General features: G+C 40.6%; 1 protein-coding gene across 6 annotated transcripts in view; it reads right to left on the reverse strand.

Annotated features, from left to right (window-relative positions):
• LOC149074195 (mitogen-activated protein kinase-binding protein 1-like) overlaps nt 1-12,798 on the reverse strand; it is a 413,671-nt gene that overhangs the window by 39,701 nt on the left and 361,172 nt on the right. For all 6 annotated transcript variants that reach the window (XM_089246846.1, XM_089246851.1, XM_089246852.1 and 3 more), the window contains one exon: nt 407-1,186. In XM_089246846.1, the coding sequence (XP_089102972.1) occupies nt 407-1,186 (780 nt within the window). The remainder of the gene's footprint in view (nt 1-406; nt 1,187-12,798) is intronic.

Genomic DNA, 12,798 nt, shown 5'->3' on the forward strand with positions numbered 1-12,798 from the left:
ATCATTCAAATCGCTAAATTTTAATTACAAGAGAATAGCTGAATTGTTGGAATGTTTTAAAACACACATTTTTGTATATATTTGTTTTATTATTTATTACTAGAGACTTTTAGTATATTTATTTCTCAGTTAGAAAACTAATTAGTAATTACTTCAATTATAATTTTTTTGTTAATGATTTTTAAAACCAACAAAATAAATGAACTGAGTTTCGATGCATCATAAAAATTTAATGGAAAAACATTTTATTAACTTCAAACTTTCAAAAAAAAGGAAAAAGAGAAATTAATTGGCCAGATGACTGATTAAAGGTAGAGCTCATGGTCCGTCCCTTTCGATGTGATACGACATATGTTAATATAATGTACATAACCCATATTCAATTCCAATCAGGAAAAGTACTTACATGGTACTGATCCAGGATCCATATCAAAGAGTGATAGGTCGCTAATAGCAGCATTATGGTTTGGCAAAGATGTTCGTGAATTTGAAGTGTTTATATTAGTATGTCCAGCTCCAAGCTTAGCTAGTTGCTTCCTGGGCAAGTTTGACCATCCATTACTGTTGCAATTGAATTCACTTGACTCTTTTAAATCCCATTCACTCTGAGATTTCCCTTTAGCATTTAGTAAACCATACCTCATGTTACTCTTATCTTCTAAATTTTGTCCATCTCCAGTACTGAGAAATCGTTGTCGAAAAAATGATGAATTTGTAGAAGGAAAAGTTTTTGGCACTGGATCTGTGGGGGAGGAGTCTGATGAAGAATCTGTAGCTAGATTTGAAGTAGTGATGATTGACAAAGGTTGGCTGCGAAGAGGCAGCGACGGAAGATTTTTCTTCTTCATGGGAGAGTTGCCGCCATTAGATGCAACACTTTTACGGAATCCAGGAGACGGGGATTCTGTAGGTTTATATGAAGGAGAGTTTCTACCCCCAATATTATATGTGGAAGGAGTTTTATGTACTGTGGAAGGCACTGGAGTTTGGTTTTTAACATGTAATGAGCTCATGCTAATGCTACGAGACATTGGTGTAGATTTTTCTGCAATTGAGTCTTGTATATAAGTCTCCTTTTCGCCATATTTTTGATGTGGCAAAAAACCTGATGGCTTTGGTGATGGCACAGAAACAAGATCTGTATTGACATAACTCTGATCCCACAAAGGAGCTGAAGTGGAAGAATCTAAGAAAATAAAAATGCTGCTTTGTAAAAACAATCTCATTAAAATTATGTATAATACTTGCATATACATATATACATGTTCAACCCTTTATCTACCACATCATAAAAAATAGAATGAGAAGAAAATGATAATAAATATAAATACAATGATAAAAATAATTAACTATCATGTAAGTTATTTGGTAGATCTCATTTTAGTTCTAATTGAAGGAAAAAAAAGAACTAAAGAAAGATGTTATTTTTCCCGCCCACAACATCAAAGAAACAGATTTTCTGGATATTAGTGCCAAGATGAAACATGGAAAAACAAAAATTGTTTGATGTGTTGTAGAATAACATATTTCTCTACTATCGCCATCTGGTGTGCATTTGCTGATGTAAAGGAAGGCTGCAGTTAGGGCCGTGTCAAGAGCATCATGGGCGCCGGGCCAAGTGATTTTTTCTGAAGCTCTACCTGGCTAATTCTTGAAAAATTCAACTACTACTTATCTTTCTGAGGCCCCTCTTCTCTTGAGGCCCTGGGTCGGCCCATGCATTAAGGCGGCACTGGCTGCAGTGTCTCCACTCAGGGCATCCACTAACACATGTTTATAAGGGACGTGCAGTTGTGTCTCTGGTGTATTGCCATAGGCGGAGATTGACTTGCCCCCCCCCCTTATCTCCGCCCATGTGTATTGCTTACCCAGACTCAAAGAGGACCCAGGTTTAATTCTGGTGGAGGCAGGTGACTTTCCTTTTCTTTCTTTCAAACGGAGCACAACTCAGCTCTATCGCCATGGGCAATTTACTACCTAGTGAGATGTGCTGATAGTGTAAGTGTGCGTGCCTAATAGTCTGAGTCTGTATCTAGTGTTGTCTGATTTTTCAGTGCTGCCATTTATATTTCAGAAGTGAAGTGTAATGCTTGAATATTTGTACCATTTGTAAGATTGTTGCTTTCTGTGATGAGACTTTTCCACGGAGCGATTGGATTACATTTGCGCCTCAAAATTGGGAACCACAGAAAACTAACTTCAGCTGACCACCACTAAGATGCCGGTGGGGTTTGAACCTAGGACATCACAATGCGAGTCCATCACTATGACCACTCAACCACCACAACTCTTGGTGCCAAAAGTTTTGATAAGGCTGTTGTTGGCAGAATATAATGTTAAAAATGATGGTGCCACAAATGACATACTGGAGTTGTAAGGCAAAACACAAACATCACTACCACTGTCAATTAAATCATGATGATGTGGAGTTGCGTCAGGGCCACAACTAAATGTTTGGCCACCTGGGGAAAGTGCGCATTTTGGTGCCCCCTTGTAATGTTGAAGGAGAGGTTTGAGAATAAAATTTACACCCTCTCTGGTCCAGTGCCCGGGGCATGAGACCCGCCTGCTCCCCCCCCCCCCCCAGTTGTGACCCTGAGTTGAATCATGAATAAATAGGTGGTAAGAGGAATTTGATAGGTGGACGCCCGGAAGCAAGCTATTCCATTTATTCACAACCATATTAGAGAAAAATACCCTGCAACACCACGACCTAGAATTGTCCTTTACCAATCGATACTGGTGTCCACTTATCAAAGCAGTTGATTGACAGTGTATTAAAAATTTTTCTTCCATTGAAAACATTGGAGGGGCGGAAAGTTGCTGGTTATCCCATATTACAGGAGATGGAAGGTGCATTGCATAGTATATCCATTAATTACGGGAGGGGCTCAGACCCCTTACAGAATTTACAGGGGAACAAGAGGGCCTCAAATAGCCTCAGCCTCTAGGATTCAATGCCTGTGGCTCCAATCCAGTTTAAGTTGCTCTGGAGCAACTCCCTATTGCTTTGATTACTACTTACTACCGACTACCTCCCCCTCCCCCTTAGCTTCACGTCATCTGTGAATTCGCCAAGGATACTTTGTTGAGGAACTCCACTTTTAACGACTGTCTAATCAGAGAATTCACTATAACCCATTGTGACCTATCTCGTCACCCCGATTCTATCCAATTCAGCAAGCTGCCTCCAATGCCAATCTCATGTAAACAAATAGAATGCCACAACAGGAAAAATGCCCAACGAGGTGGCTGAGAAGAAGATACCCATAACAAATATAGATGTTATATATTTCAAAAAACAGCAATCCAATTAAAAATGCAATTACAAACAATATATATACATGATAAATATTATACAATGTCCATAAAGGACACTTATGGTTGTCTTATTGTAAGTATGGATAGCTTCTCGATTTAACACAACATGTTTATCATATTTCTTTTTAAACGTGTCAATTGTGTTAGAATTTACTACCGCCAGGGGTAAACTACTCCATTTATTAACAACCCTATTAGAGAAAAATTCCCTGCGACACCATAACCTAGAATTGTCCCTTACCAATTGATACTGGTGTCCCCTTGTAAAAGCAGTCGATTGATGGTGTATCAATAATTCATGGTCCATCCTATTCATCGCGTGAAAATTTTTAACACTTCGATCATATCTCCCCAACACCTGCGTTCATTCAATATAAACATATTCAAAAAATGAAGTCTCTCTTCATAACTCAAGCCCTGTGTGCCAATAAGGACACGCGTAGCTCTTCTCTGCACCCCTTCAATCAAGTCTATGTCCCTCTGTAGGTATGGTCTCCAAAACCTTACCGCATACTCCAGTCCAGGACGAACTAAGCCTCGAAAAAGCGGAAGAATGACTTTAGGAGAACGCGAAGAGACCTTTTTGAAAATGAGACCAAGCATTCTATTCGATTTTTTGACTACCACTAAACAATGTTCAGAACACCTAAATCTGTGACCCTTGTTGCATCCGGGATAGTGATACCATTCAACACATAAGAGAACCATGGGTTATTCAAACCCAAATGAGCAACCATGTCAACGATAAATGTCATGCTCCATTCATTTGCTTATGCTGCAATCCTGTTTAAGTTGGTCTGAAGCAACTCCCTATCGCTTTGATTCCCGATTGCCGCCATTACCATCACGTCCTCTGAGAATTTGCTAGCAACCCCATTTATACCCTGATCAAGTTTATTGATAAAAAGTGAAAAAGTATGGAGCCAAAGACACTTACTTGAGCAACTACACTTGTGGTGCCTGTTCAACAAGAGAATTAACCGTTCACCATAACACGTTGTGACCCCGCTCTTAATCACGATTCTATCCACCCCAGCAAGTTGCCCTCATTCCCAATATTGAATAAAAACGCTTTAAGAGTTTACCATGTTGGACCTGATCGAATGCCTTCTGGAAATCAAGGTAAACAACATGTAAATTTTTGCTCTTACCCAAAGCCTTCGTCACGTGATCATAGAAGCAAAAGAGGTTAGTCACACGACTTCCCCTTCTCGAACCCATGCTAATTACCTGACAATACATTATTCTCGTCTATTCACTTTGCCAACTGCCTTTTGATAATTTCCAAAATTTTTGAGAGGGAGCTCGTCAAACGCACTGGACGACAATTCGACACAGCTTCTCTACTACCCTTTTTGAATATCAAAACAACATTAGCAAGTTTCCAATCCCTTGGGACGATACCCTCAGCAACACTAAGCCTGTAAATCTGTGCGACTATAGCCCTAACAATTGATTAGCACATGGCGGCATTGCTTTTGATTAGCACAAAGGAAAACAATGGCGGCATTGCTTTTTTTTCCCACAAATTTCTCGTTTCTCAGATGTTAAAGAACACCTTTCAACTTCTTTCAGAGAAAAAAAATGATAAGAGAAGAGATGCTGTGGAAATTTTCTTGGAAAATGGACAGAGACTTTGTATGATAAATAAGCGACCGAATCTGTCGCACACCCCTGAGGGCATCTCTGGATGTACTCACATTATGTACATAGAGTGTAGCCCAGTGGTTTCCAAACATTTTTGGTTCGCATTACCATCTGTATTACTACTGGAAAAAAAATTGATAATTTTTTAAATTTTTTATGAATAAGATAATTGATAATTTTTAATCAAAAAATTGATCATTTTTTTCAGCCCTAGTCGATAGGTTGAACAGAAGCCAAGAAGAACAATTGGTAAGACATCCACCCATCGGTCGGTGAGTTGGCACTTCAGATATACCTTTAAGGACCGATGGAAGTTTTCGACTAGGCCGTTTCCTTGGGGATGAAATGATGTCATTCAAAATTTTTGTATCCTTAGCAGCTGTGACAGTTCTTGTAATAACTGTGCCTTGAAATGTTGACCTCTGTCTGTGGTGATTATGCTAGGTACACCAAAGCAAGGAAACCCAATTTGACAAAAAAGATCTTGCAATGGTTTCCGCCAAGATATCTGCCACAAGCACCACTTCTGGCTAGCATGAGAATCTGTCAATCATCATGATTGCATATCGGTTGCCCTGACTTGGTGAAAGTGTCTGATGGTATTGATATGTATGAGGTTGAACCTTGTGTTCTGCAGCAAAGAATGTTCCGGAGTCGCTGACTTTATGACACTGCACTTTCATCCATTGCTATGGTATGCATGTGTAATGTACTCATAGACACCAAGGATAAAAGTCCGAAATCATCGTTATTTAAATGTTTACCTTTTATTTTTCATTGCCAATTGGCAGCGTTGGCTGGGTGATGGTGATCAAGGCCAATCTTAGCGTTGCCGGTTTCAGATCACGATATTCTATTCATGATATATAAATGAAATGACCTTGAAACCGATTGGCTTGTGTGGTTAGGAATTTCCCCCGTGAATACGGTCATATTTATGGGGAAATTCCTAACCGCACAAGTCTGCTGTTATGATCGCTTTTACTGATAGCATTTCATTCCTTTCTTCACAGTGCTGTAGCACAGTTGTGCTTTAACGTATTCATATCAGTTGATATGTAGTACATTTCATCTGGCCCTTGGCATGGAACTATATCCTGTAATTTTTAATAAACAAAACTTGTACTTGTGTCTCAGCAGGCCCGGACTTTGTTTTTATGATGAATTAACAATAATCATCTGATGTTAATGACGATATAGCTACTCTGAAACATACCATGTGAATGACAGAAAGACTTGACATCTAGTTCCTTCGACACTATTCAGGTTGATGTTCTCTACTATGCCACTTGGTTTGACCAGTCTCTATAACTCTCAGCATCCGTGCTTCATTGGGACCTGACACTAACCTTTCTCTCAATAGCATCTGTTGGCAAGCTTTGAGACGACGTCCAGTGATGTACATCTTGTCGGTGCTTCTATGTTGCGAACCCAACAAGTACCATCGGCTGGACTTCTACAAGGTCTGATGCTATCCTTTCTCTAGCTAGTGGACAGCCTCATCTACTGGACTCTATTGGCTCGAATACTCCTCTTACAGAAGACGCCCATCGGAAGTTTGGATATTGAAAAAAACATGTTGACAATGCAGGAACTCATGTCCACATGTTCCAGCTATGTGACAGAACTCCGGACCCTCTAACAAATAAGTGCAATAGCTAATAAGTGAATGCGTTTTCTGTGATATATTTAATTATTTTAATGTTATACTAAAATTTTCATTAATGTTAGCAAAGTGTTATACTAAAAGATTTTGTAACTTTGAAAAATTGAGTATTGAATAAATGTCTTGTTGTGAAACATTGACTTTGGGTCAGTACCTTTTGCTGTTAAGTGACTTGAATGATAAAAAAAGAATCTTGGAGTGCAATGAATGGTTTCACATGATGTCACCCATGTTTTACAGTCTTTCTTGACCGACGGCCAGATGAAGTATTCAGTGAAGAGTTGTTGCGTCACTTTCACTCCTGGATGCAAGAGTTTGTGAGTTACCTTGAAGACTTGTAGTCAAAAGCCCTTTGGTATATATGGTTTGACTATTCCATCTGTAACATATCGCTCTTTTGGGCCCATTTGTTCATTAATCATCACACACTGAAGAGCCAAAAAAACTGGTACACCTGCCTAATATCGTGTAGGGCCCCCCCCCCCCGCGAGCCCGCAGAAGTGCCGCAACATGACGTGGCATGGACTCGACTAATGTCTGAAGTAGTGCTGGAAGTAATTGACACCGTGAATCCTGCAGGCTGCCCACAAATCTGTAGGAGTAAGAGGGGGTGGAGATCTGTTCTGAACAGCATGTTGCAAGGCATCCCAGATATGTTCCATAATGTTCATGTCTGGGGATTTAGGTAGCCAGCGGAAGTGTCTAAAGTCAGAAGAGTGTTCCTGGACCCACTTTGTAGCAATTCTGGACGTGTGGGGTGTCGCATTGTCCTGCTGAAATTGTCCAAGTCCATCGGAATGCACAATGGACATGAATGGGTGCAGGTGATCAGGCAGGATGCTTATGTACCTGTCACCTGTCAGAGTCATATCTAGACATATCAGGGGTCCCATATCACGCCAACTGCACACGCCCCATACCATCACAGAGCCTCCACCAGCTTGAACAGTCCCCTGTTGACATGTAGGGTCCATGGATTCATGCGATTGTCTCCATACCCGTACACGTCCATCAGCTCGAAGCAATTGGAACCGAGACTCGTCAGGCAACGTGTTTCCAGTCCTCAACAGTCCAATGTTGGTGTTGTCGGACCCAGGCGAGGCGTAAAGCTTTGTGTCGTGCAGTCATCAAGGGTACACGAGTGGGCCTTCAGCTCCGAAAGCCCATATCGATGATGTTTCGTTGAATGGTTCGCACGCTGACACTTGTTGATGGCCCAGCATTGAAATCTGCAGCAGTTTGCACGTCTGTCACGTTTAATGATTCTCGTCAGTCGTCGTTGGTCCCGTTCTTGCACGATCTTTTTCCGGCCGCAGCGATGTCGTAGATTTAATTGTTTACCGGATTCCCGATATTCACGGTACACTCGTGAAATGGTCGTACGTGCAAATCCAAATTTCATCGCTACCTCTGAGATGCTATGTCCCATCTCTCGTGCGCCGACTATAACACCCCGTTCAAATTCACTTAAATCTCGATAACTTGCGATTGTAGCAGCAGTAACCGATCTAACAACTATGCCAGACACTTGTTGTGTTATATAGGCGTTGCCGACCGCAGCGCCGTACTCTAATTGGTTCCATACCTCTTTATTTGCATACCCATGCCTGTACCAGTTTTTTTGGCTCTTCAGTTTATTTAAGCGACTACTAAACCCTTAGCATTTCACAATTAAATGATTCCTTGGGAGAAGACCCGGCCAAGTCATCGGATTTGACAATATATATTTTTATTTGTGTATATTATTTTATTGTATTGAAAAATATATATGTGATGAAAGATTATTAGTAAATACCTTGTCTCATGGGAGGAGGTATCTGTGGATTTCCATCCCATAAAATAATAGTTCCATAATCTCAATCTGTAATAACTATGTATACAATGTGGGAAAAGCCTGATCAACTTCCTTCATCTTGTTTGGACTGATGCCACCAAAACGTAATGTTCAAAATAAATCAAAGCCCCATATCTGTATGCAAATTTACTGAATGACTGCAATTTACAAATGCCTGCCATACGTTGATTAGTCCAAGAATAAACCTGTTCACTTCCACTATAAATAGTCCTGCAAGACGCCTCAGCATCGCATTTATTCTTCCTATGTTCATAGTATGACTTGTTCTCATATTGTGTGCTGCATTGAGTGTTGAGCACTGATGCTCTTCACGGTAACCTACTAACATCATGGATGTTGAAGTCTACTAATGATGGTTTACTAATTTCTGAAAAGTATACACTATTCCGGCTGGTCTGGGTAGTCCGCCTCCTGTAATCATATTTTTCTCAGTATAACTCATCTATGTTTCTCTTAACCTGTTCAGTGTTTCTGACATATTATGTCGGGAGTTGAATGTGTGTAAGAAATAGAAACACCATTCCTTTGCTGCTATTGTTACACCATGTGTGTGCACCTAACAAAGTAATATATATATATATAGCTTCTCGTGTGAGAGATTGAAAACATGTTTCTTTTTCACTCTCAATCATCCTCGTCTTTGTCTGAAGGGATGTACTTTAAAATAAGTTCATAGAGAAAAGATGCGAACATATGCCAATGCACTTTTCCTATGCATATTTTCTGTTCTCATAAATTATATGATCATTTGATCATTTTTGTCGCACCACGGTAATTTTCTGCACACGAGGGCTAATTAGACCGGGACCTACAATTTATTGCCGATTCCGAACGGCAGGCTTTTTTTTAATACTCGTCGAGAGGTTGGCGCGCTAACCCCTCGATGGGGGACTCCCTGAGGTAGCAATTTTTTGCTGCGGTCAAGTCGCCATTTTTTTTCTTCTTTCTTGTACCCCTGTGTCAGGAAAGTTTTCTGACAAGGACGAACCGGGTATCGAACTCGCAACACCTCTAAACATCCTTTGGTACTTTAGGCGAGCATCTTATCGACCGGGCTACCGCGCCCTAAATTATATGAAGTCCTATATAAAATCAAATGTAATTTGTTATTTTCTTTAATAATATTATGTGTGATGATAATAACTGTTGCTAAGTTTTGACGTGATGTTATGGTTCCTCGACTTACCTACTCTCATTCAGTTCAATTCAGTTGATTAGAAGATCAGGGGACTGCAAAAAAAAATCAGATCATGTAAATGTTTGAATTTGCCATATTATTTATTATTTCGTTCGGCATTCAGAGATTCTCCCCCCCTCCCAGAGATGGGTTGAAGCTGCAGCAGCACATGGGCCTGAACATTGACAGGTTTTAAACTTTTTTTCTAACAACAAAGCAATTTGGTGCTGCTCTTCATCTACAACAATGATTATCCAAATCAATAGAGGCCTACATTATACAATGAGATAGATCTCTCACTAAAATACCCCTTCCACCTTGGCACTGAGAACTTTTATTCTATTACGAAGTGAAATACTAAGCATTAAAATTCTATTCCACAGGTCCAAAAAAAATGTCGAAAATGGGGAGTGAAGTTTTTCTGTATAAGAAACTAGAGAAAACTATTTTTATCGGCGAAAGAGGTCCCACGTCTGATATATGTTGCTATGCATAGCGCAAGAATTTGAAAGCTCTTATAAAAACTAATTGATCAAAATGAAACTACACTTTTCGATAAAAAAAAAATCGTATAAATAGTACATAAATATTCAGGCTTTCAAGGTAAATAACAAAATCAGGTCTTGATTACAAGTCCCTACTGAGATATAGATAGAACCGCTAACAACCCTGGACCGATGCAAAGCACCTTATTTCCCTTACCTCAAAAGAGGCAGAGTTGTGCCTGAAAAAGTTGGCGAAGATTTATTGTGGTGCCCCCTCCTTTGTCCCGTGCTCCCAAGTATCGAATCACTCGCATCGTTCTTCCCACGAAGACAGACATTAACTTGCAATGACTAGGGAGAAAAATTACACATGCACCCAGTGGCACATAAAGGCCAGAGACCGCAGCCTGGAAGTTCAAAAGAAGTCCCTACTGAGAGCATATTATTCTTGTCTTTGATTTATGTGTGCATACAAAATACTGATGTTCCATGCCACTTTCAAGCTCCATTCACCAAATATTTACTCATAGACATCCTCTAGTCTCAGTGTACTGCATATATACATCGTCTATTGTGGTGATATCTTATAAACCTTTTATTGTTATATACACTGCTGGCCACCCAAATTGCAACACCAAGAAAGACAAGAGATATCGCAACAATATTTATTTTGTAGATAACATGTTGACCAAGCATCAAATGATTAAATTTATAGACTTCTGTGAAGTGTGGTTCCTGCCAAAATCAGTAGCCAGAGTAGCCGCCATTGTTGGAGATCACCGCTGCCACACGCCTCGGCATTGATTCAAAGAGACTTTGGATGTGTTCTTGGGGTACAGCAGACCAAGCAGCTTCCACGCGTTGCCAAAGTTGATCTGGTGTGGCAGCTGGGGATGTAATCTGGGTCAATCGTTGAGCAACCATGGACCACATGATTTCTATCGGCGAAAGATCCGGAGAGCGAGCTGGCCAGGGAAGCAATTCAATCTGGCGATTGACGAAGAACCTTTGGACAACGCGTGCCACGTGTGGTCGCGCATTATCCTGTTGAAATATGGCTGTGGGCAAGCCCTGAAGGTAAGGAAGGACAACTGGCTCCAACACCTCGGAGATGTAGCGCTGGCTTTTTAAAGTACCGGCAATGCGTACTAGAGGAGTGCAAGAGTGATATCCAATACCGCCCCATACCATAATACCCGGTGCAGGACCAGTGTGGCGGTGCATAACGCAGCTGTTCAGCATCCTCTCTCCACGGTGTCTCCAGACTCGAATCCGACCATCGTGGTGTTGCAGACAGAAGCGTGACTCGTCAGTAAAGACAATTTCATTCCATTGTGCCGTCCACATCCTTCTTTCATCACACCATTGGCGGCGGAGACGTCTGTGGTTCTGCGTCAAGGGTAGACGAAGCAATGGACGTCTTGCGGACAGACCACTCTGCTGTAAACGGCGTTGAATGGTACGCGCAGACACTGGATGATGCGGTACAGACAGAATGTGCTGTGCTATGGTTCGTGATGTGGCTGAGCGATCCGTCACTGCCATACGCACAATACGCCTGTCATCACGTGAAGTGGTGCACTGAGGTGGATGCGATCGAACACGTCGGTCCGTCGTACCCTCCTGCATCCAACGATCACATATCCGCATTACAGTTGTTTGGTTTCGTCCAACACGACTACCGATTTCCCTGAAAGATAATCCACAATCTCGGTAGGCCACTATCCTTCCTCTGTCGAACTCGGATACTTGATCAAAAGATGATCGCTGTTTTCTATGAGGCATAATTGATCGTTTTTTTGAAAAAAACACAATTGCCGTACTTCAAATCGTCGAAATCTCCAAGCCTTAAATAGCGCTTTGAAGTGGCGCCACAGGCGCGCATGATGTGCGTCTGTGCTGAAATTCTAATCATTTGCATATCTTACCTCCGCTAATGCATGTTGTAAATTTCATATTATTTGCATGCTTCCTTCAGGGTGTTGCATTTACGGTGGCCAGCAGTGTATTTATCTTTACATACACAAATAGCATCATGAAAACCTGTTTTGAATCCCCACACTGGAAAAATATATAACTAGACATCTCTTTTCCCTCTTTTTTACAGCGGATTAATGTAATCGTATCTTCCTTTTTTGGCTTATTTCTTCTCAGAGAAACCTGAAATTCATTTCGTTTAAAAAATTCAGAGGATTAGTGACATAAGACAGGTTAAGGGGTCGAATTTTGAAAACCCCCTTCTTAGTGAGTCTTTACCTCATGTAATAAAACGACTGACCAAATATTATGAATACAACCTCAATGGTTTTGGCTCGGTGTGATTTCCCGATTTTAACCTTTGAAACCTCTTATGACCCTCCCTAAAGGGTCGAATTTTGAAAATCTTCTTAATGAGTCTTTACGCCATAAAATAAAACTACCGAACAAATTTCATAAATATAACTTCTGTGGTTTCAACTCAGCGTGATTCCTCTATGTAACCTTTGAATTTTCTATGTAACCTTTGAACCCTGACCACATTTCGCTCTTAAATGTATATAGTAGGACATGACAGAGGTAAAAAACTACTGTTTTTTTTCATAGGACTGCAACAAAGTTTCGTTAGGATTTAGCTGACCATATTTCCTTGAGAAAAATATGGGAAATT

This window comes from Pholcus phalangioides, unplaced genomic scaffold, assembly GCF_987345545.1.
Source record: "Pholcus phalangioides strain wild (caught in Gottingen) unplaced genomic scaffold, Ppha-v1.0 ptg000017l_1, whole genome shotgun sequence".
In the NCBI taxonomy this organism is placed as follows: domain Eukaryota; kingdom Metazoa; phylum Arthropoda; class Arachnida; order Araneae; family Pholcidae; genus Pholcus; species Pholcus phalangioides.